A 23,772-nucleotide genomic window follows, 5' to 3' on the forward strand; every position below is an offset into this window, starting at 1 on the left:
TAAAAAAAAAATGAATATTTTTAAAACCGATACACTTTTGCCGTTTAATCTTCTATAGACCCCCTCGCGCCTGGATCCTCACTTCCAGTTTCAGACTTTCAGCAAGTAGAGTTAGGTAGGGTTTCTTTTTTCCGACGGAAACCCAACCACAATGCCTGCAATTCCTCTCATATTCCACAGCCTTACCAATCGTCGATCCATCTCCAATGCCTTCACATTCCATCTCGTCAGAACCCTTTCAACCTCCTCTTCTTTACCACTCGAAGTAAATCTCTCTCACCCCATCTACATGGTCTGGGGCTCCAACACCAGCGTCGGCAAAACCCTAGTTTCAACAGGCCTCGCTTCTTCAATCCTCTCCCCCTCTCTCAACTCCTCTCCAAACCAAACCAAATTCCTCTACTTAAAACCCGTCCAAACCGGTTTCCCCCAAGATTCTGATTCCCGTTTCGTCTATCGCAAGCTCTGCGAGATCTTCCTCCGTCGGAAATCTCCTGTTAGTTTGCTCGCATCAAATCACATTCTCAAAGCTTCGATTCCGGCCGTGAAAGAGGTTTTTGGTGCCTTAACTGAGGCGGAAGAGTTAGAAGTGAATGGAGATGGGCTGAGAGATGTGTGTTGGTATGAGGAGAGGAGACTGAGAGGTGGAGAGATTGAAAATGAGGTGTTTGAGTTGGTTTGTAAGACTATTTATGGGTGGAAAGAGGCGATTTCTCCGCATATTGCGGCAGAAAGAGAAGGAGGGGTTGTGAAGGATGCAATATTGAGGGAGTCGCTGCAACGGTGTTTGGGAGATGGAGATTCCGGTCGAAAGGAGGGGATTTGGACTGTAATTGAGACTGCAGGGGGTGTTGCTAGTCCCGGGCCTTCGGGGACTCTTCAGTGCGATTTGTACAGGTGCTTGCTTGGTCTTTTGGTATCTTATTGCTGTTGCAAGGAGTATATTAGGAAAGTGAGTAGTGAAGTGTTATATCTAATATGCAGGGACTTGGCAACTTTTATATTGGCATTCTCCATCATCCTCAAAGAAAATGCGAAGAGGATTCGCATAAAAAATTAAAAAATAACTTCGAAAAGAGGGAAAAACCTTTATAAACTCATGATCATTGACACAGTCCAAAATATTGATATATACTCCCATGTTATATAAACCATTATTTTAAAACTCCATTTCAATAATTGACTTCCTGAGTTTACTCGGGTTTGGCCCTACCGAGTCAATCGAAAATTTGTTTCGCTTGCTGGAGTCAATGGAAGAGTCTGTGTCACTCATTGACTTGCCCGAGTCAATTCAGTTTTGCCTTGGCTGAGTTCTTATCCAATTATGAGTTTTTAAACACTGTTATAAATTATAGTACATGACCAAATGCATGTTACACAGGTATATCACAAGCTAGTGTTCAAAGGAGTCTTTGATTGCCCAGGCAGAGCTAAACTTGGACTCGGGTGAGAACTCGGCCAAGGCAAAAACTTGTTTGACTTGGGCTGTCGAAGATTGACTCTTGATGTTTCTCTAAATAATGCCATAAACTAATGTTTGTACAAGCATTTTTATATCATCACATGGTATGCTGACATTGTCGTTTGTTCTATAAATATCTTCTTTTTATACCACCATATGATATGCTGATATTTTCACTGGTTCTATTTGTGAAGCAACCAGTTGCTCCAAAAGCTTAAACTATTAGAGATGGCGTTATTTAATCTTTTATACTTTAACACTATTCATATATATATTTTTTTCAAAAGAGACAAAAAATGATGATCTAATTTATTGATGGACAAGCTCTTTGTTGTACTCTGTAAATGAATGGAAGATGCTTGGTTTCCAATCCTAAGATGAGTCGGAACCCTGGAGTATTGAGGAGTTCATCTTGTCACAAATGAGACTCCATCATAGTGGCTGCCTCTCTAAAGGTGTAAGGAATCTCGGTACATTTTTTTTTTTTTTTGAATGCTAAGGAATCTTGATACATTGACCATCTTGATCAGTCTAAATCTCTTCACAGCGTCAATGATCCTCAAAGGAGAAAGCAATGTTGGAAAGCTTTCCAATCGAGTTATGAATTTCCAAAGTTGACTTTTTTCGAAATGGAATAGACAGTAGAGAAGTAAACATGTCCTTGTCATGTCACAAAGCCCTACAATGATAAGCTTTCAACTAAATGTCTCTTTTTTACCTAATAATGTTTTAAAATCAAATGTGAATGATGTGTCAAATAAAGATGTGCAAGTTGATCAGTTAATTCCCCAAATTATCCACAAACAAGATTATTAGATATGGTTTCAAGAAAAAATTTGTTAGATACCACGAAAGTTCAAGTTGAAGAAATTGTAATTTGCTTTAAGATATCTCATGGTTTTGGTCAGATATTCTTTATTTTGCTTATTGAGTATTCATTCTTCATTTTTTCAAATCTTCATATTGGCAGTTACTTATCATATGTTTTCAGAGCTATTACTATTACGGCAGTTATTTTAGTTCCTTTCAATCTTTTCTTTGTTATCAAACCAGGCCTTTTAGGTTGCCGGCTATTCTTGTTGGAGATGGACGATTGGGTGGTATTTCTGGTACTATTTCAGCATATGAGAGTTTGAAAATCAGAGGTTATGATGTTGTGGCTGTTATTTTGGAGGATCATGGTCTCCTAAATGAGGTGTCCTTGCTTTCTTATTTGAGGAATCGGTAATGTACTCGTTTTTTTTAACTTTTTTGTTGTTTTGTTTTCTCATCCATTCCAGAAAGTTACCGATGGTCTTTCTTTCCGGTAGCCAATTGCCAAAGCTTAGTCTATTCAACTGTTTTAATATCATTTAATATTTGATACAGCTTTTAACATTACATTAAGATGTTGTCACATATCTTGAAAATTGCTTGAGTATGTTTATTCTCACCAATTTTCTCACTCCATGTGCAAAACTTAGTTTGTTATTGGTTTTGAGTGAGTTATTTGACTATGGCTTTTCTTTGCATTATTTGCTGTATATCTTCAAAACAAATAAATTTTAAACACATACATGCTCTACTTGCATACATTTGTATTTTGTTACAAATCAGATATATAAGAACTAGAAGCAGGAGGAGAAGTGGAGCAAGATGGGAAAATAAAATTTCTATGAGATGGGGCACCCCATGAAAATAATCATATATATATATAAGAGAAAACGGTTCCTACACATATGTGTAGATAAGTTATCTACACACTAGCTTAAAATACAGTGGGGGCCACATTGTTTGGGTGATCCAAGCCATCCATTTTAAAGGCCCTCACATAGATAGGGTGTCCACAAAAAATCAGATCCATAGGATCATCCTAACCATTCGAACTGTGGAGGCAAAAAATGGACTAATTTGTAAAGGTTTAAAGACATCCATTTTACCTCCACAAATCGTAGGGTTGGGATGATCCTATGGATCTGATTTTTTGTAGACACCCTATCTATGAGAGGGCCTTTAAAATGGATGGCTTGGATCACCCAAACAATGTGGGCCCCCACTGTATTTTAAGCTAGTGTGTAGAGAACTCTCTACACATATGTGTAGGAACCGTTTTCTCTCTCTCTCTCTCTCTCTCTCTATATATATATATATATATATATATAGAGGAAACTGTGGGTGAGCTTAAGCTCACCAAACTTATGGTGAGCTAGCTTGCCCAATCACATGGGTCCCACATTTTGGGGAGTGATCCAAACCATTCATTTGCAAGGCCTTATCATAGATAGGGGGTGTACCAAAAATCAGCTCCATAGGATCATCCTAACCCCTCCATTTGTGGAGGACAATGGGGCAGATTTGTGTCTGTCCATTTTTGTCCTCCACAAATGGAGGGGTTAGGATGATCCTATGGAGCTGATTTTTGGTACACCCCCCATCTATGTAAGGGACTTTCAAATGAATGGTTTGGATCATCCTAACAAAGTGGGCCCCCATGTGATTGGGCAAGCTAGCTCACCAACAGTTTCCTCATATATATATTACTTTAATTATTTACAAGTATGCCATTAGTAAGTTCACTAATAATGGGTTCCGTCTTACGGAATATAAGCAACATAAACATGAGTTCCTTTTTTATCTGTTTGTTGTCTCCACAAGTTTTCCTGTTATAGAAATCTGTGAAAACGATTAGTTACTTTGCCATCTGACACATGTTTCTTATGTTTGTCTGCATTTTGATTGCTTTGGCTGACCTCGAATTGCAACACAAAAATAACAACTTTTTACCTTCATCAGCTTTTCACGAATGCGTACATTTGGTCATGTGTACTCTAACAAAGTTTCCAAAATAAGCATGCTCGTATGGTATGGGTGTAATGGTTTTTATGGATGCATTTGTATGCCACTCCATGAAGGCTTAAACTAAGACTTACACAAGCATGCAGTTATCTACCTGATGGATTGGCCTGACTGGTGTGCTTTATTCATTTCATGTTAGAATCTGAATGCGTCAGGATTGATCCTCTGCCTCAGATCGTAATTGATTAAAGATAAATATATGAATAAGTTGCTAGAGAGAGAGAGAGAGAGAGAGAGAGAGAGAGAGAGAGAGAGAGAGAGAGAGAGAGAGAGAGAGAGAGTTAATATGCAAGTCTGCTCGCGTGAGGGTGTTTGTTAGGTTCAAGGTTTGAAATTTTGGTTTGGGTATCGGTTTCGGCCACAGCCGACATTTTGGAAGAAAAAAGTAAAGTTGGGGAAAAAATTACATATGGCCGAAATTTCAGCCAAAAATTTGAATTTTGGCCGAAATCTGAGATGACACCAAATTCATGTACTTTCGGTGGTGGCCCCCGCCAAAATCCGAAATTTCGGTATTTAGGCCAAAATTTAAAACCATGGTTAGATGTGCCACAATAACCATGATTTCTTTGATTGTTTTGCAAAACATGCTCTTATTAGTTATGCTATATTTACCTGAAATGCCAGTTTTTCTTGAAATCTGCCCCCTTTTCCCTGTTAAATGTTACTTTTTGTTTGTTTAAATGTTGAACCGCATTATTATTCATGCGGTCAACATTATTTTTTTGAGAGGATAATGTGATCAACATTATTTTTTCAAAGGATAAAGTGGTCAAAATTATTTTTTCAAAGGATAATGTGGTCATCATTAACTAATTGGGCACATGAAATGTTCGCATCATTGCAGATTGGTATAGATCATCCCATTGGTTTGATTTTCTGTTGTTGACTGAAAACCTTATGATTAAATCTTATTTTTTACAGGGTGCATGTGCTTGTGCTGCCACCTGTCCCCCAAGATCCATCGAACAACCTTATGGAATGGTTTGATGAATCTCACAAAGTTTTCAATTCGCTTCAGGAGATAATGCTATCTGCTCATTCTGAAAGGATACGAAGATTACATGACATGGCGAAGAAGGCAGGAGATATTTTCTGGTGGCCGTTTACTCAACACAAACTTGTTCCCAAGGAGATTGTTACAGTGATAGATTCACGTTGTGGAGAAAATTTTGCAGTCCATAAGGTTTGTGTGGATGATTTATTTATTATTATTTTTTTTTGAAAAAGAAGGTTTATGTGGATGTTTATACATGGGATCTTATGTTGTTGTGTTATGATGGGTTTGTTTTTAATTTCTTTTTTCGTCATATGCTTACTTAGATTGTAGTCATTGCAATTTGTTTTCTTTTTTCGCCATATGCTTGCTTAGAGTGTAGTCAATGCAGTTTTGCAATTTGCTTTATTTAACATTATAGCTTCATCATCATGTTACTGTATATCACTACTTTGTCAGTTCTTAATTCTTCTTTCCAATATAGGTTCACAAGAATAAGGAAAGTGACCTAATTGTTCAACAGTTTGATGCATGTGCTAGTTGGTGGACTCAAGGGCCGGATGCTACTTTACAGGTCACTCATGTGAAAATTCCTTTCTCTTGCATTTTCTTGTTTCTATTACCAATTAGTAGCTATCATATCTTTGCTAGTCTTGAATGGCAAATCTTTTGTAAACATAATGCTTTCCATATTATCTACTGTACCTGTTCAAGTCCCGGCAACATAAGTACTTTTTCCATTAAAAAAAGATTAACTGTACACGAAAAAAGCAGCATTTTCTTTCTTGATAGATGAGCACCATGTTTTTAGAGGAATACTTCTTGTATAAAAATTGATGAAGATGATGCTGTTGCAATGATAGTGGATGATAAAGACGTCAATAAACAAGATTCTTAAATGTGCCTCTCCTCATTGAGGGCTAATGCGATATTCAGGAAAGTCATAACTCTATTGGTCATGTGAAACAAAATAGTAATTCTGTACTTTAATTTGTTGGGCCTGATTGGATGCACATTATATGCATTCTTTTATGATGATATTTTATATCACATGCAAAATATCTCTCAATGCGACAGAGCAAAGAGTTTTTATGTGATGTTTTCTTGTGTTAACATGCAGAATAAATCTATGTATGTTTCCATTGATATAGCATACATTTTATGTGCGCAATAAAAAATATCACAACATAAGAATATTTAGTGCGTCCAAAGTGAGCCAATTTGTTTTTATATTCTTTGGACCTCTTTGAATACATGTAAACGCTATTTGAAGTTAATTGTGATTATTTGAAAATAATGATTATAATAGTGTTAGAAATGATATAGTTAATGCCTTCCAAGGAGGCCTTAACGTCACATTTGCAATATAAGACTAACTTAAAATAATTAAATAAGGACCGATTTTGGTTGCATCCAAAGAGGCCTGGGACATACGGTCAGTAATTGCTGTGCCTGAATGATGTTTCCCTTTGTTATCTTTAATCTCCTTTAAATTGTAAAGAACCTCCTTATGATATTGGATATTGCTCTTCATGCATGGTTCCCCATTATATGCAACAACTTTTGTACGGCGGAGTGTGTACAAAAATTTATGCTTAGGTCGTATGCATAACTCCTTGAGGAGATTCATTGCTGCTTAGATTAAACTTTTATGTTTTTAATGTCTTAACTATGTGTCAATAATCATAATTCAAAAGTCTGTCTTCTGACACAATGACAAGCATATCCTCTCAAGCTATGCCGTCCACAGGTGTAAGACGTATATTTTATGTAAGTATGTATCCTTCTATAAAGCTTTCTTGAGAAAAATAGAGAAGTAATCTCATTAGTTGCTTGTAAGACTCACATTAGTCCATTTTTTAAAGTCCACCTTTTATTTTATTTATGTTTTTAATAAACAATCTATTTCGTTTAGTAGCAATCAATGAGTTGCTTCTTATATTATCGTTCCCCATTTATATGCGTGCGTGCGTGTGCGTGTGTGCGTCCGTCCGTCATACTTCTGAAATGAATATTTTTTTGGCCATTTTAACTTAACATGCGGTGGAAATGTATAAGAAGTATCTTCTGTTGGTAACGTGCTATAAGGTCTTTGTTTTTTTGGGTTTTCTGGTCCTGGTTCCTTGCATCGAAGGGGGATTATGCATCAAATATTTTCCCTATGGTGGCATCTGTTCTTTCAGCGGTAAAAATCATTTCAGAGTTTTCTTTGATATGGTATTATCAAACATGTTCCCCTGGAGTTGGTTACGACTTGTAGATTGCTCGAGACAACTAGGTTACTTGAACATCGCTGCACTCTTGGATTCAATCCTCTTATTTGTGCTATGAGCCACCTCAGTTAGAAAATTGCGTGGGCTGGTTATGACTTGTAGATTGCGGCCAATTGAAAGGCTCATATTTTGGACAAAATGGGATCCTGAGTATGGGCCTTCATAGCCATTGCTAAGACAACTGACTCTTCACTTATCTCTCCTGCATCTTTCAGGCATGGAGATTTTTGTTAACAGAGTGTGTAAAGTGGGTATGTTTTATGTTTTATGCCATTTGGTAAAAAGATCTTGTTTCTTGCAGTGGCATTTTTTCCAAAATGTTAGTAGCTTTCCTTCCCCATATCGGATCACAATGTTTTCGACTTCCTGGGATCTTCATTGACAACGCATCTCAATAAAGTTAATGTGTGACAAAAGACTCAATTAGATAATGAGTTTATATAGAATGTTTATTTGTGCTGTGATGTCAAAATTAGGTAAATGTCAGGAAACGAGGAACTGTATTACTATATGATGCATTTAGGGCTGGCAATTAAACCTGTGAAAACGGGGAACCGGGGCAGGGCGGGGATTCCTTGATTTAAGTGGGGACGGGGGTTAAAAAATTCCCCGAAGCGGGGACAGGGCGGAGATGTCTCTGCCCCCGCCCAATCCTTGTCTATAAAATTGCATAAATATCCTTATATATCTTCTATATTATGAAAATACCTCCACGAAGTGTTATATTTTAGTGTGGAACTTTGGATTCTTATTTAATAATTATTTGATTAGATTAAAAAAAGTAGAAATTGTTGAGGGGCGGGGACATGGATTAGATATCCCCGCGGGGCGGGGATTCCCCGCAACCCCAGAAGCGGGACGGGGAAGGGGAGTGCAACATCCGGCCCCGCCCTGTCCCGTTGCCACCTTTAGATGCTATGCTGTTTGATTAGTGCTTTATTCAATCAGCATCTTAGTTTTCAATCTCTCTAGACATCTTTTGGCAAATGCCCATGGGAACTTTAACTGAAGAGGTACTGCACTATGCTTCTGTTATAGATTTTGATGGATCATTCCTTCTGTACTCTTTAGTAATCATGTTTAATGTAGGGTAAGGTTGTCTGGTAGTTACGGGGACTATGTGCTTGTTGATGCTGCAGTCAAGAGTTCATGTTTCTTCTGCTATCAGCACTAGTTTCAGTTTACCTCTATATCTCCTTTTCTTCTTCTTCTTGTAAATGAGAGAGACCCTGTGGTGAGATGTTTATGATGCAGTCCAGGGTTGATGAGATGTTGATGAATAAATTGGTTCATTGAAATGAATTGATTCACTTTTCACCTTGTGTTTGAGATGGCTATCTCTAATTTTACTTGGGTTGCAAGGACTAATTTTTCATGCCCCTTCTTTTCTTTTCATATATCAGTTTTTTCTTATGACAAATTTTCTTTCTGCCACACTAGCAGCATTATGTGTTGCGTCATCTGTTAGTAGATGTGCTCTAAATTTTTTTTCACTACTGGTCTGATTAGGTGGTTTCAGATTGAGCTCGCGAGAGATATGGGCTATGCCACTGCAAGGTTTGGGCATGTAATGTTTCCTGAGAATGTATACGAGCCAGCCTTACAATGTGCAGAACTTTTACTTGAAGGTGTTGGAAGAGGTTCGCTATGTTGTTCCTTATATCATCTCATAACCCAAGTTTCAACTGCAAACTTTTCACCGCATAATTAATGAAAATCCTTCATTGGAACCGTAGTTTGTTCATGGAAATTGGCATGCTTGTGTGGTATGCTCTTCCAAAATCTTGTGAGCGTAAACTTTGGATCAATCTAGTGTTCGGAGCTATAGGCCATCACTTGTTTTTTTTCGCATTATATGCCTTATTCGTAGTTAAATTGTGCTCAAGCATGCTCAAAATAGACAGTAGACACTGGCTAAGTGAGCTTGTATTAATTTCTGTGCAGGTTGGGCTTCTCGAACTTTCTTTTCTGACAATGGATCTACAGCAATTGAAATTGCCCTGAAGATGGCATTTCGCAAGTTCTCATTTGATCATGGGATCCTGGTGGATTCATTCAAGGGGAACTTGGTGGAGGGATGCATTGAATTCAAGGTGGACCTTATTAATTTAATTTGTTTTTTAAGTATATCATAGTTTTTCTGATGATTAATTCTAGTAGGTTTAGTTGAAAGAAAGGATTGCTACTTAATTTATGGCATCCATTGAGAGGTTTATTATGAAAATAGAAAAATGAGGTGTTTTCTTCGGTTTTATGACTTATCTTGCACAAACAATATCTTGGGAGCATCTCACATTACTATAATTATAGAAACAGAATCCTGTATGATGAGGTTTGCGTTTGCAGCCCTTAGATGCATCTCACATCACTATAATCTTAGAACCAGAATTCTACTTAAACATACTTGGCTGCCATCTTATATGTTTATACATTTTATTTTATTTTATTTCATGTGATTTCTATAATGTAGTATGCTTTGCTTATTTACTAACTTCTCTCTAGTACCTTTTGAACTTAAAAGTCTTGTAGAATTCTTATAGAATCTTGTTCAGTAAAGACATCTTATTGTGTCCTCAGTTGTTCAGTGGGGTTTAAAGTTGTAATTGACTAAAAGCACTTTTTTTTTTTTGGTGAAATGAAAGCTTGCTTAACTTTATTGAAAAGAATGGGAAAGGTGGCCGTCTCTTATCATTCAAAAAATTCTTTTAAGAGTAAATGGAGGTGTGTATCTTGTATGATGATTATGTTGCACACCAAGCTTTGTATATCTTGTATAGTCAGTGGCAACAATATTTTACTCAACTCAACTCAACTCAACTAAGCCTTTGTTCCAAAGGACCTAAATTAGTTGGGGTTGGCTAATGAATCCTATAGAAAATTTTCATAAGAAGGTGAAAGAATCTACCTAGCTCAAATTGACTAAGTCTACTCCTGACACTAGTTGGGTTCGTCTACATGGATCATTTTCTTCCATTCTATCATATCCAAGGTCATGTTAAGGTCATGTTCTCTGTTATGTTCCTAGCCCTCAAGTCTTTCCTCACTGTTTCTACCCAAGTTGTTTTCGGTCTGCATAAGAAAAGTGGCAACAATATTTTATTGTATAATAATGTCTTATGCATAAGAAAAACGGTGCTCTTCATTGTTCGGATGCAGGTTGCTCATGAAGGCACATGGACTAGTTACTCAACTTGGATAAATTTTTCTCTTCAATATGTATCCAAGTACTTACCATTATTGGGTCGTAGATGAATCCTTTTCTTTAAATGTTATTCAGGTACTTGCTCTTAATGGCTCTTACCATGGTGATACTTTGGGTGCTATGGAAGCGCAAGCACCATCATCATATACAGGTTTCCTCCAACAACCATGGTATGACTCGTCTTTCAATTAAACTTTTGGAACTGTTCTCTAGACTTATTGTAACTGTTCCTCACGCTATTAAAAAGAATGACTAGATTGATTCGTACTGCATTTGGGAATTGGGACCTAATGTATATTCTTTTTCAAAAATACGTCATAGACACATATATTTGTTGTTTAGGCCGTTGTTCCATTCACCATTATGGTTTCTTTCTTAGTGGCCTTATGATCTCCTTATATGAGAACTCTCACCTACTGGCTGGCCCATGACTTTGGAATTTGGATATTGAGGTGCTAGATCTGAATATTGGGATGCCCCAGGTGGCCTGCTATGAGCATTTCCATTTGTGCTCATGGGATCATTGAACCAATGTAGTTAGAACTTAGAACTCACAAAATCGTAGTAATGTGGTTAATTGGGTCTTTACGGTAGGGACTTACTGCAAGGTTTTAAATTTGGCTTCGGCTTCTGTCCCCACGGAAATGCTTATGTTTCGCTTTTGGTTCGAAATTTCAGTGGAAATACTGTAAAATCATGGAATCGTATGGTAACATATCCAAATGATAGAAGTTTAAGATGGAACTTCAGGAAATGCTAGAATAAACACAAGTATGTACTTAGAAACCATCACATAAGTGCAACATGACAGATCTATCGTTAACCACATGTTGCTGTCCCATAGCACCTCTATGTCTTTGTTAACTTTGGATGTAAGAATATACAGTATTGATAGTGGAAGCTCATCGCTACGAAGAATCTGTGCTCGTGCTTACTCAAATTTAGGATTCAGCCTTGTCAATTACTAAAAAATATGGTAGTGTTCAACATGCTTCTTCAACTGCTCTCCATCTTTAGCCCTTATCACACTTGAAAGGCTGATAGTGGTCTAGTTCTTCCTACACACTTCTCAGGACGTAGAAATAGTCAGCCACATTATTTACAAAATTACCTAGTTTAAAAAATAAGTATCTTTTTAGGGGCTACCAACTGCTTACTTCAGCCCGTAACTGAGTCAGACGTTAAAGTTAAAGGGGGTGGATAGGAAAATATTGGGGGTGAGTTTATCAGCACCCTTTTAAAAATTCTTATTTGCCTTTTTTGCTATAATGTTAATTTACACAAATATCTAGTGTCATAGTTTATAAGTACATATCCCCAACAATGTATGTATTCCGATCAAGTGTCGGCTCAAGAGAAATAAATGCCTCATGACTTTCTCCCCCTTGAAAGCTTTGGTCTTACCTTTGCTCAAAAACAATTTTGCAGTTAATCACCTCCCAATGTTGAAAACCTATTGATCCCCTTCCAAAGCAATAACATCACACTAATGTCACACATGAAGCTCAAATGTGTCTCATGAAATATGTATAATTTGTTACCCTTTCATTGTTTGCAATAATACTGTGATATATGTCATCTTTTGTTATTAGTTTTGTGAATAATATTGAAACAAATAAAGGAAAAACAAGAAGGGAAGAAGAGTATAATGAAGAGAGGGTCAGAGAACAGGAGAGGAGATGGGAGGAGAGATATTTCGTGTGGTAGAGTAAACCCTATTCACAAATTCCTAATATATTGTTGTAAAAAAAGGCACTGGCCCAGTGCACGAAGCTCCCGCCTTTGCGGGGTCCTTATATATTGTTGTGACTGGAGAAAATGCAAATCCCATGAAAATGGGCTCCACTTACAATAAGCCATGTAAGTGTGGTTTTATAATTTATGCTAATCCTCTAGGTGGATTTTTACGATTCGCCTTCTGTAATGCGATTAATCTATAATCACTGATTGTTTGATTCTGAAGTACAAATAGATGCATTTAATTAGACTTTCAATTTCCCTAACGGGTATTACGAGACAACCTGGATGTCGAAACAAAACAAAACTGTGGCTAATTGATTATTGATCCTTTCATATAGTAGTAACTAGGAGACAGCATCAAAGTGATAAGTGAATTTAATGTATAATTGCATGTACTCCCCTCCTTTAATGACACAAAAGACATAAAACACAATTTAATCTAACAAAGATATGACCCTACTCAAACCCACATACTATTCAAAAGACCACCTATTTTGAATATTCGTTCAAAAGGCCATTCTTTTAAAAACAACAAAAACAATTGTTTCAATAGGCAATGTTTGTATATTTTTTTTTGTTGTTATTGCTTTAAATTTTACACTCGAAAAAAGACTTCTAGGTGGAATATAATAACTTATGTGAAATTTAATCTGTAACTTAAATTACTAAGCTACTTAACCTAAATCCATTGTTTTATCTTGTATCAAAATATTTTGACTTTTATTACCCACTAGAATTTCTCAATAATATCCTGAGAAAAAATGTCAGATTTAGATTTTTTTTAAAACCCGAATAGCGTCAGATTTAGATATTGTCCGAGCTGATACATTCTTGGGAGCAGTATCTGTCCAAATGGTTGAAACTTCCACTCTAAATAGTTACATCCTCTAATCATAATCGACATCATCAGACACCTTTAAAATTTTAACCTTTTGTAGGTATTCAGGAAGGGGCCTTTTTCTTGATCCTCCGACCGTCTTCATTTGCGATGGGGTTTGGACTCTTGCCTTGCCCCAAGCGTTGCAGTCTGATAAGCTGAAACCTGAAGATACAAGTAAGTGATGCAAATTATCCATGGTTCAGATGGTGTCCTTACTCCTTACTGTCACTTTACCTTTGGTATAATCCATGTTTGACTTTTTTCTACAGAATTTAGTTCGTGTGATAAGCTGTTTTACGGGCGAAGAGACTCTTCAGATCTCGCTGAAACTTATTCTGCATATATTTCAAAGCAGTTATTTCTATATTCAGAGCCGAAAGAGTCTGCTCATATCGCAGCGTTGATTATAGAGCCAGGTAAGATGATCTTGTAATGTAATTACCTCCTCAGGAAATTCAGTAAAACTTGCTGCAACCTTTGGAAGAGTTTATTTTTGTATATTCTATATTTGACCTAATTAGTGTCGTAAGACCGTTAGAAGATCTATTTTTTGTGTTACCACTCCGTCGAATCATTTGTCAGTGGTTTCGTTACTTTTTGTATAATATCTAAATAGCTATAGACATAGTTTGAACCTTTTTTATTTACTGTGAAGCTTCATCATATGTCAAGAAGAGCAGAGGCATTAGAAAATCTATTATATATGGATATGGTGCCTTCTCTTCTATACTAAGCAAATCCGCTGTGTCATTCTCCAATGCAGACAACCATTCTCTTCCTATTATAACCCTATCTCTTTACTTTCTCCATTGTGCATTACAATATTGATTATATATGGGATTATGGATAAAGTGCCTTCTCTTCTATACTAAGTGTTAAAGTATAAAAGATAAATAACGCCATTCTCCAACAGCTTAAGCTTTTGGAGAAGTTGGTAAGTTAACATGGTATCAGAGCTCTGATTCCATGTTAACTTATCAACTTCTCCAAAAGCTTAAGCTGTTGGAGTAACTTGTAGTTTCACATGGTATCAGAGCCAAAGGTCTCGAGTTCAAACCTCCCAGATAGCAAAGATCCACATGCGATGGTCGGCCCAAAGTGGGACCACATATGCCACGTGTTTGCCAAGTGGGCCACACGTGCGGGGGAGCGTTTAAGTATAAAAGATAAATAACGCCTTTCTCCAACAGCTTAAGCTTTTGGAGAAGTTGGTAAGTTAACACGAAGCAAATCTACCTTGTCATTCTCCAAATCAGACAACCATTCCCTTACCTACTATAACCCTATCTCTTCACTTTCTTCATTGTATCCTTTGTGCTTTCCGCTTCCTAAATTTACTCTTTTTTAGACCCATTGCTTTTCGCTTTTGCTTCCTTCATCATTTCTCACATTCACGACCCAATCTGGTGACTATGCTGTGGAAAACTTTAGGAGTCATGAGAAGAGATGATTTCGGATTAATTGAATCATTTAAGGGAAATTTTATCTGGTGTTTAAGTAGCTAGGATTTGTTAGTAATCAGTGATGTAAAATTTCTATGAGGTAATCTTATATGTAGTTCCTTTGAGGGATTTTATGTATCTGTTTGCTATGTTCTCTGTAGAATTGACAACTTTTGGTGTTTGGACTCTTTTGATTTGATGATCCATTAATCATCTTTATCCCTTAGGATTTTCTTTTGGGTTACATAAAGTCGTTTTAGGCAGATCAATACCTGGAAATAACCGGGGACTAGACCGCATGATTTTCCCCTCTGTATAGCTTTATTAGGATGCTCTTTAACAGTTGAACCGCAAGGCATATGATCTCTATCCATTATTCTCTTTTGTTCAACAACTATTTTCTTTTTATACTATTTGTATATTCTCCAGGCATAGTCAATTGGTCATGACAAGGTCTGTTAACAAGTACTTAGTAATTAATGAGGAAAAGTTACACGCTTTTGGGTGGGATTGGAAGCACAAGTGAAATAGGTAGCAATTTTAAATAACTTGCCATTTGGAAAGGCCTTGTTCACGTGTGTTGAAATCCGCTTACTAGCATGTTTGGTTTGCTTTGGTGGCCTAAACATTACCACCTTTTGGAGAATAGCCTTGAACAATATCATTATGGTTCATGCGATGCATTGTTATCACAAGGTCACAAAGCATTCTCCTCTCATGATCTCTTTTTTTTTTTTTTGAATGGTAACTGAATATATTAAAAAGGGATAGACCGAAAAAAAAGGCCCCCCGCACACCCCACTAAACCAGAATTACACACAGGAAGAAAGGAAAATAGGAAAACAATACAATAAGAAATTAAGGGGGGAGAAAGTCATATAGCTCCAGAGACTGCTTGACCACACCCGCTTTAGCCAACTTATCAGCGACTTCATTGGCTGATCTCCTAACATGAAAGAAATCTACCGAGCAACCGACCGATATATCCTTTATTTCATCGAAAAAACGAAGAAATCTCCAAGGAGGAGCCACCGAACCCTTAAGCCACCTAATGACATTTACAGAGTCTCCTTCCACGATAGTGTTCGCTACCCTCTCGCTTTCTAACAGCAGAAAGCCTTGATAAACGACTCTTACTTCAGCTTCGTTTGAATCTGCGACACCTATAGGCCCGGAAAAAGCTTGCACAACATCCCCCTCTGAATTCCTTAAGACACCCCGATCCCAGCTGGACCAGAGTTACCCAAGCTTGATCCGTCGAAGTTCAGGTTTGAAAAACCTACAGGAGGATTGACCCATTGCTGAGATATTCTAGGAGCAGGTACTTGACTGTTGCATACCACTTTCCATCCTGCCTACAGGTCGAAAGCCGAAACAAATTTGAACATGGGCAGTGCCCTCGCCCATGAAATCGATAAGGCTACTACCTTGATATATAGGAAGTAAGGAGAATTTGAACGCCCAGCGAAAATCCTATTGTTTCTTTCCGACCACAAAACCCACAGCATAGCCAATAATGAAATCGACCACAAAACTTTTCCTTTTGACCTTCATGGAGTAAACGCCCACCCCTCAAAAAGATTCTTCACTTGAGAAGGGAATACCCACTCGATACCGAATCTCGACAGAACCCTTCCCCATACCTCTCGAGCGACTTTGCAATGAATAAATAAATGCTCCACAGATTCTCCAGCTTCTATACACATAGCACAATGATTGACTATGATCATATTCCTTGCCCTAAAAAAATCTACCGTTTAAATACGGCCTTGAATCACCGACCATCCGAAAAAACAAATTCTTGGGGGAACCTTCATCTTCCACACTTTTGCCACAGACAGATTTGCCGCACACAGATATAGTCCTTTGTAGAAAGATTTTACCGAAAAATAACCCGAAGAATCCCACACCCAGATCCTTTTATCCGCCCTTGATGAACAAATGTAGTTGCCGTCCAAGACCTGAAGAAATGAAACCAACGAGAGCAATTCCATGTCGAAGAAATTTCTGCAGAACAGCGGCTTCCAGATCACCTTATTGGCCCGAAACTCAAAGCAATCTTTGACTAAGGCTTGCTTGTCCCTGGCCACCACATATAAATCAGGGAATAAATCTTTTAAAGGGATGTCGGAACACCATACCATATTCCAAAAAGAAATTCTATCCCCCTCTCCTCTCATGATCTCTATGTGACAAAGAAATGAAACTTGACAAAAGGGATTATGGGGATCTCAGCGTACAACTCTAAGGTCCGAAATCAAAACCCCAATGCAAATAATGAAACAGATCCGTTCTTTTCACCATCCTTTCCATCGAGGGAAGGCAACCAAACTGATCCCATTGTCCTGGCTCAAATAGCATGATAGGTTTTGAGAAAATGATTTAAATGGTTTAGTCGATCCTAAATACCAGCCTCATTTAATACATACATTATATACTTACATACATATTTACATACTCATATTTTATATATACGATTATACATGCATGCATACATACATACATATGGATATATGTACATGTGTGTGTGTGCGCGCGCGCGCGCATAACACACAAAAATATCTATAAACTTTTATATATGAGGAAGAATATGATTATTTGATGTTCATGCATATTTGGTGGTTCAAACCATTCGTCTACTTGGCCATACAATGGATGGATATAAATCAAAATCTCTTGCGTTGGACAATCCTAACCCTTTAATTTGCACAGATTTTTGTATCCTTTTTTTAAACATTCTGAGCAGGCCATTGTATACCTTACATCATGAATACTTAGGATCACCCAATGGAGAAGATTTTTGGGCATGTCTTATCTACAGTCGGGACCAACAAATGAATGAGGGTGGAAATATCATTTGTATAACTACTTGTATACTTATAAGAGTAGAAAAAGAAATAAAAACAAATACTGAACAACAATCTATACTGTAAGATTTTATATCTAACTTTCTTTGCGATAAGAAATTGAAAATTTTGTGCCAAGCCAAAAGTGGAATCAAATATTTCCTATGGATTTCATCTAAGAAGTGCTATGTATTCAAATGGGAAATGTTTTTGGCTTCTTGCAGTTGTCCAAGGTGCTGCTGGGATGCATTTGATTGATCCACTTTTTCAACGAATGCTTGTCAAAGAGTGCCGAAGTCGGAAAGTTCCTGTCATTTTTGATGAAGTATTTACAGGTTTCTGGCGTCTTGGTGCTGAGGTTGGTTGTTGATATGTTGTTTGTAAATCATTATCTTTCTCAATCTATTTTTAATTAATTTGACTGTAGCTTTGTTCCAATTACAGTCCGCAACTGAACTTTTAGGTTGTTTGCCGGATATAGCCTGCTATGGGAAGCTAATGACTGGAGGGATTGTACCCTTGGCAGCCACCCTAGCAACGGATGCTGTTTTTAATGCATTTAAAGGAGATTCTAAGGTATTTAAACTCCGAAATCTAATTGTATCTATTTTCTTCTGTACAGAATTAACAGAGCACAAGAGTTAATTTGGTTTGATGCTGTGGAAAACTTAGAGCAGGGCATGTTTGAATCCTGAGTATGAGTCCTAGGCACTTTTCCAAGTTGACTCCTGATGCAAGACTCTTGTTTGCCTTGTTTTGGCATGATGCTATGCTAGTAAACATAATATTAATTATTTTTGAAAGGTATTATAATATGAAACTTATTCAGTATTTACTATGTATACTTGTTTAGTATAGTTGTAGAAAACCGAGAGATCTCTAATCTCTCAAAATAGGATCAATCACGTGTGCATCAAACGACAAGAGATGCTACGAAACACAATCTCATAAGCAAGAACACAAGATTGACGTGGTTCGACAGTGTGCTTTGAGAAGAGTTTCACTATTTCGTTTAGGGTTGCAAAGCTCTCCTTTCCTCTCGGCCAAAAAAACTTACAAAACCCCACAACGCGTAACCCTAATACGTGACTTATATATTATTGCCACTATATCAAGAAATTACCAAAATACCTTTTGACACAAAACCGAAAATTGACCTTGTGTGTGTCTTGCATGTTAGTCCACCAGGTCAATCAATCATTATTGCAAGAATACAAGACATCTGCACGACAATATTATTGATCGTATGTTCTGACTAGTATCATAATGTAATGATATATCTGTTCACTTAATACATCATTTGCATTTATATATGATTAAAAAAATCATTTGCATTTATATATAGTACATTAATAATTTATCAGTCTTATAATATATTTATCGCTACAAATTTGGCTCCTTGACATATCACTTGTTATCCGTCATGTAGTTCAAAGTGATTTATGTAAAGTAATGTGTTTTGCCACTAATCTATTTATTGCTACAAATTTGGCTTATTGTCTGTCATATGACTTGCTATCCGTCACGTTGTTCCCAAGTGATTTATGTGAAGTTATGTGTTTCGCCACTAGTCCACAACAACATATTCATGGCAAAGCCAATTGCTCAAGTCCAACTCCGCAGAGTTCTTCACGAGTCTCTAGCAAAGTCTGGCTTTTTGAAAATTATGCATAGCTGAAATTCCGAGGAACTACTCATGTAAATAATTTGCTTAGTATGCATGCGCCCATGCAGATTACTGTAAATGCAGAGCACTACCCGTTGTCATATTTACTGTTGTGCATATTGGTGAAATTTCTTCCCTTTTTTCTAATTTCAGCTTATGGCTCTTTTGCACGGGCACTCTTATTCTGCACATGCTATGGGATGCACAGCAGCTGCCAAAGCTATACAATGGTTCAAAGATCCTCAGACAAATCAAAATATCATTCCCAAAGGAAGGCGTCTAAGAGAGGTGCACTTGGTTCTTCTTTTACTTCATTGAGTATCAAAATCTTATTTATGTACACACACGGATATATATATATATATATATATATATATATATATATATATATATATATATAGAGAGAGAGAGAGAGAGAGAGAGAGAGAGAGAGAGAGAGAGAGAGAGAGAGAGAACGTTGGTGCGCGCTTAAGCTCACCATTTTTTTGGTGCGCTTAAGTGGTTATAATGCCTCCCATTGGTTCCTGTATGTGAGACCCAAACATTTTAACGAATGGGAGGCGTTATAACCACTTAAGCGCACCAACACTTTTCTCTCTCACACACACACACACTCACACTAGTAAAAAGATGCACGGGTCGACAAAGAACTGTACTGACCACATCATAGGTTGATCCAAACCGTCCATGTGATGGAACACAACATCAATAGGTTGTGCCCGTAAAATCATTTCCATAGGCTGATCCTAGCCCTCCAATCCATAGAGGTTTCCATAAATTAAAAAGCATAAAGGAGGGGGTTAGGATTGAAATTATGTGGCTTTAATGGGTGCCTTTGTTAAAAAGCATAAAGGAGGGGTTAGGATTGAAAATATGTGGGTTGAATGGGTGCCTTTGTTAAAAAAAAAAAAAAAAGTGATGTGTAATTCTCATAGAATTTTGGGAGAAATTCAAATAATTCTCTCATTTTCTCTTCTGCTATATATATATATATATATATATATATATATATATATATAGAGAGAGAGAGAGAGAGAGAGAGAGAGAGGATTTTTATATATATATATATATATATATATAGAGAGAGAGAGAGAGAGAGAGAGAGAGAGAGAGAAAGAGAGAGAGAGAGAGAGAGAGAGAGAGAGAGGTGAATATCACAATCTTATATACATGTACACAGACATGTATGTGTGTGTGTGTGATGGGGACATCAACGAAGGAGGAGGATTTAAAGTTTACAAGCGAAGAAAGAATTGTGCGAAGAAGAAGGACTATTTTTGCATGAGAGATGGACGTTCACACATGCTACATTTACCACATGTGTGTGTGTGTGTGTGTGTGAGAGAGAGAGAGAGAGAGAGAGAGAGAGAGAGAGAGAGAGAGAGAGAGAGAGAGAGAGAGAGAGAGAGTTGTTTTGCACTGTGTGGAGGTTAAAGTCTTTTATGCTCACTTATTGTAGTGGCTTTTGGTGTTGGTGAAGTTTGATTTCATATAAATTACTGAAGGGAAAAAACGGATTGATGCATTATTTTCGTTTTAAATTCTTGATAACATGAACCCTTGATTTTAATAACACGCAAGATTTGATTGCTAGTAACCTTATTGTAGTGTGCTTACATACAAATGCTTGCAGTTATGGGATGATGAACTTGTGCGTCACATATCATCCCATTCAGCAGTGCGAAGAGTGGTAGCTTTGGGAACTCTTTGTGCCATAGAACTCCGAGCAGAAGGCTGTGATGCTGGGTATGTTGTAATTTATTCCATCACTTCAATAATTGTGTACTATGTTATTACCAGACTATTGCCTATACTCGGATGTTTGAAGTGCTTTTCGTTAATTCTGTGGGTGGGTATGTTTTACAAGGTTTTGTTGAGCAATGTAAACTTCACATAGAATATCATCATGGGTTGCTATTTTGTAAAACAAAGTAACAAGCTGAGTACTTCTCCATTAATGCTTTGATAGTCTGGCTTAGATAGTAGTATTTTCATGTCCTGGGCTTTTGCAATGTGGCATATGCCCTTTTATTACAAGTCGATTCAAACCACCCTTAGTTTTTTCAACATTTCCTAAAAAGTTGGTTTGCCCCAGACAAATTTTATGCTCCATTATTTGGATTTTGTATCAAATTTTGAAGAATTGAGTCTGTTCTTGCATATGCCGCATGGAATTCATAGAAAATCAACTTTGTACTCTGGATCATCTTTTAAAAGTCAATGATACATTTATGATCTTATGAACATCAGGGGATGCACGTCATTTTGGAAGAAAACAGTGCTTTTGCACAATCTATCTCCTTAAGACTTACTCATAGATCTGATTTTATGTGCAGGTACGCGTCTCTATATGCAAGCTCTCTTGTTCAGAAGCTCCGCGAAGATGGTGTTCATATGAGGCCTCTTGGGAACGTCATTTATCTCATGTGCGGCCCTTGCACGTCTCCTCAGATCTGCACCCAGCTGCTCAGAAAAGTGTACCATAGAATTAAGGAGTTCAGCGAAGCCAGCGCATCGCAATCTCATCAAATACAGGCATCCTAAGCAATAAATTACCAGATAAGCCAATTTAAACTATGTCAAACAATTTATAATTTTGTCCCTCAACTTTGCCCCCACTTTTTTTTTTTAATCTTATTTTGGCCCTCAAATTGGACCATCAACTCGAACCGATTATTAAATTTGGTTGTATGCACTTTGCCTCGTGACGGTCTACAGGATCAATAGTTTCGTTTGGGAAGTGATATATTCTCCCCCATTTTCTTCCCTGGACCACCCGGTCTCTTCACTTTAGTAGTGTATTTAGGGGTGGCCCGGGGAACTCAAAATTTGATCATTAAGATTCCTTTCAGTTGAATGCCAATGAGGGAAGGCAGGATAAAACTATTTGTCAAATAAGCACGCTTTTAGAAAAATTGCGTGTGGATTCCAGCTTGTTTTCCCCATAAATTATATGTCTATGCATCGTCGGTAACGTGCAACACTTTGTTTTATGTGATGGCTTGGGCTTGTTTTGGTAACTCTAAATTTTAGGAACTTCCACCACATCTATTTTAGACACACTGTGCCCTTCATGTTTATCGGCGAACCGTCAATGGAACAGGTCTTATTAAACTTGGGAAACATATTAGTGGGCTCCATTTGGGAAATTACTCGAAGGGAAAATGATATATTCGCCCCCTTTTTTGTACTTGGGACAGCCCTCTCTAGTGTGAAAAAGGTAGTCATAAATTTACTAGAGGCGGGTGTCCCGAGTCAGTTTTCCTCCAATATATCACTTTTCTCATCAAAATCTATTACCATTCCATGATTCCAAAAGTTCCAACTATTTCAATTCGTGGTTTTCAGCCTCTGAATAAGGATCATTGCAGGGTCAGAAAAGTCAATGGGAATGGATCTTGTTGTGTGGCCATCCATAAGAAGGCACGACGGATAAATGATTTAGGTCATTGAAAATGTTGGCCACACTAATAGTTTTGCCCGCTCATATGTTTTCATACAAAAATATATGCATCCATTATATGCGGATCCTGAGTCCTGACATGTTCTTATATGATGGGTGCACATGTTTCTAGGAAATCTGTACAAGTGAGCAAAAAATATGGCAAGGCCTGGTAAATAATTACGTGTCTTGCTTCCTAGCAAGTAGAAAGTGGGACTCTTTCTTGTTGCCTCTTGATTTCTAGTTTTATTTGGAGAGAGGGAAGGGGAGGAGCGTAGGCTAAGGCCGCCATCGATTTTTTTTTTTTTTTCCCCATGATAGATCAGGCGCTAAAAATCAGAAAACAAAATCCAGGAAACTAGTGTCTCAGGTGATCAGAAGGTGCTAAAAGTCAGGAAAAGGTCGATCCAATTTTGAGTAGAGTTTTTTTTGTCTCCCGTGATGAGAAGTTGCTGAAAATTGAGCGTTATAATCGTCCATTGTGGTGGATTTTGTTATATGATCCTCTATACAAGGTCTAGGAAATAAATTGTTGGGGCCACATGTCTTGTTTCCTAGGCAAGTAGAAAATGGGACTCTCTCTCTCGTTGCCTCTTGATTTCTAGTTTAATTTGGAGAGAGGGAGGGGGAAGGAGTAGGTTAGGTGTTCTGTGTGGAATCCTAGTTAGACCAGGAGAGAAGATAAAGAGGGAATCCTAGGTTTTAGGAATAACTAGAATATAAAAGTAGGGAGACGCCCACGGCCTAGTGTGTGTGAGAGCAAAGATTAACAATGGCTAAAGAATCTCTATTCCTTAAAAAATAATTGGAAAATTTGCCAATGGGGGACATCGAAATACGAGAATTGCCAACGAGGGACATATTTTTGAAAAATTGTTAGAAAGGGACGAAATGGGGGTTATCAAGTCTGTCATCAACCCTCTAAAATGGGGTTATCAACCCTCTAAATGGGGTTATCAAACTCTAAAAAAAGGGGGTTATCAACCC

At 37.4% G+C, this 23,772-nt stretch overlaps 1 protein-coding gene across 3 annotated transcripts; it reads left to right on the forward strand.

The window, feature by feature from the left end:
- Positions 1-20: 20 nt before the first annotated feature.
- BIO1 (adenosylmethionine-8-amino-7-oxononanoate transaminase) lies at positions 21-22,058 on the forward strand. Of its 3 annotated transcripts, none has more exons than XR_013251341.1 (14): positions 21-897; positions 2,516-2,686; positions 5,222-5,483; positions 5,779-5,868; positions 9,087-9,207; positions 9,512-9,660; positions 10,845-10,939; positions 13,448-13,563; positions 13,659-13,805; positions 17,902-18,035; positions 18,122-18,253; positions 19,552-19,631; positions 20,977-21,089; positions 21,680-21,705. XR_013251341.1 is itself a non-coding variant. In XM_077382170.1 (14 exons), exons 1-14 carry the CDS (start codon positions 152-154, stop codon positions 21,885-21,887), a joined length of 2,619 nt encoding a protein of 872 aa, XP_077238285.1. In that variant the 5' UTR covers positions 31-151; the 3' UTR covers positions 21,888-22,058. The 3 variants fall into 3 exon arrangements, 1 of the variants encoding a protein (XP_077238285.1); XR_013251342.1 differs by having other exon boundaries at positions 19,555-19,631; XM_077382170.1 differs by having other exon boundaries at positions 31-897; positions 19,497-19,631; positions 21,680-22,058.
- The last annotated feature ends 1,714 nt before the right edge of the window (positions 22,059-23,772 follow it).

This window comes from Tasmannia lanceolata, unplaced genomic scaffold, assembly GCF_043159265.1.
Source record: "Tasmannia lanceolata isolate RefF3 unplaced genomic scaffold, GAP_Taslan_0.1 ptg000006l, whole genome shotgun sequence".
NCBI lineage: Eukaryota > Viridiplantae > Streptophyta > Magnoliopsida > Canellales > Winteraceae > Tasmannia > Tasmannia lanceolata.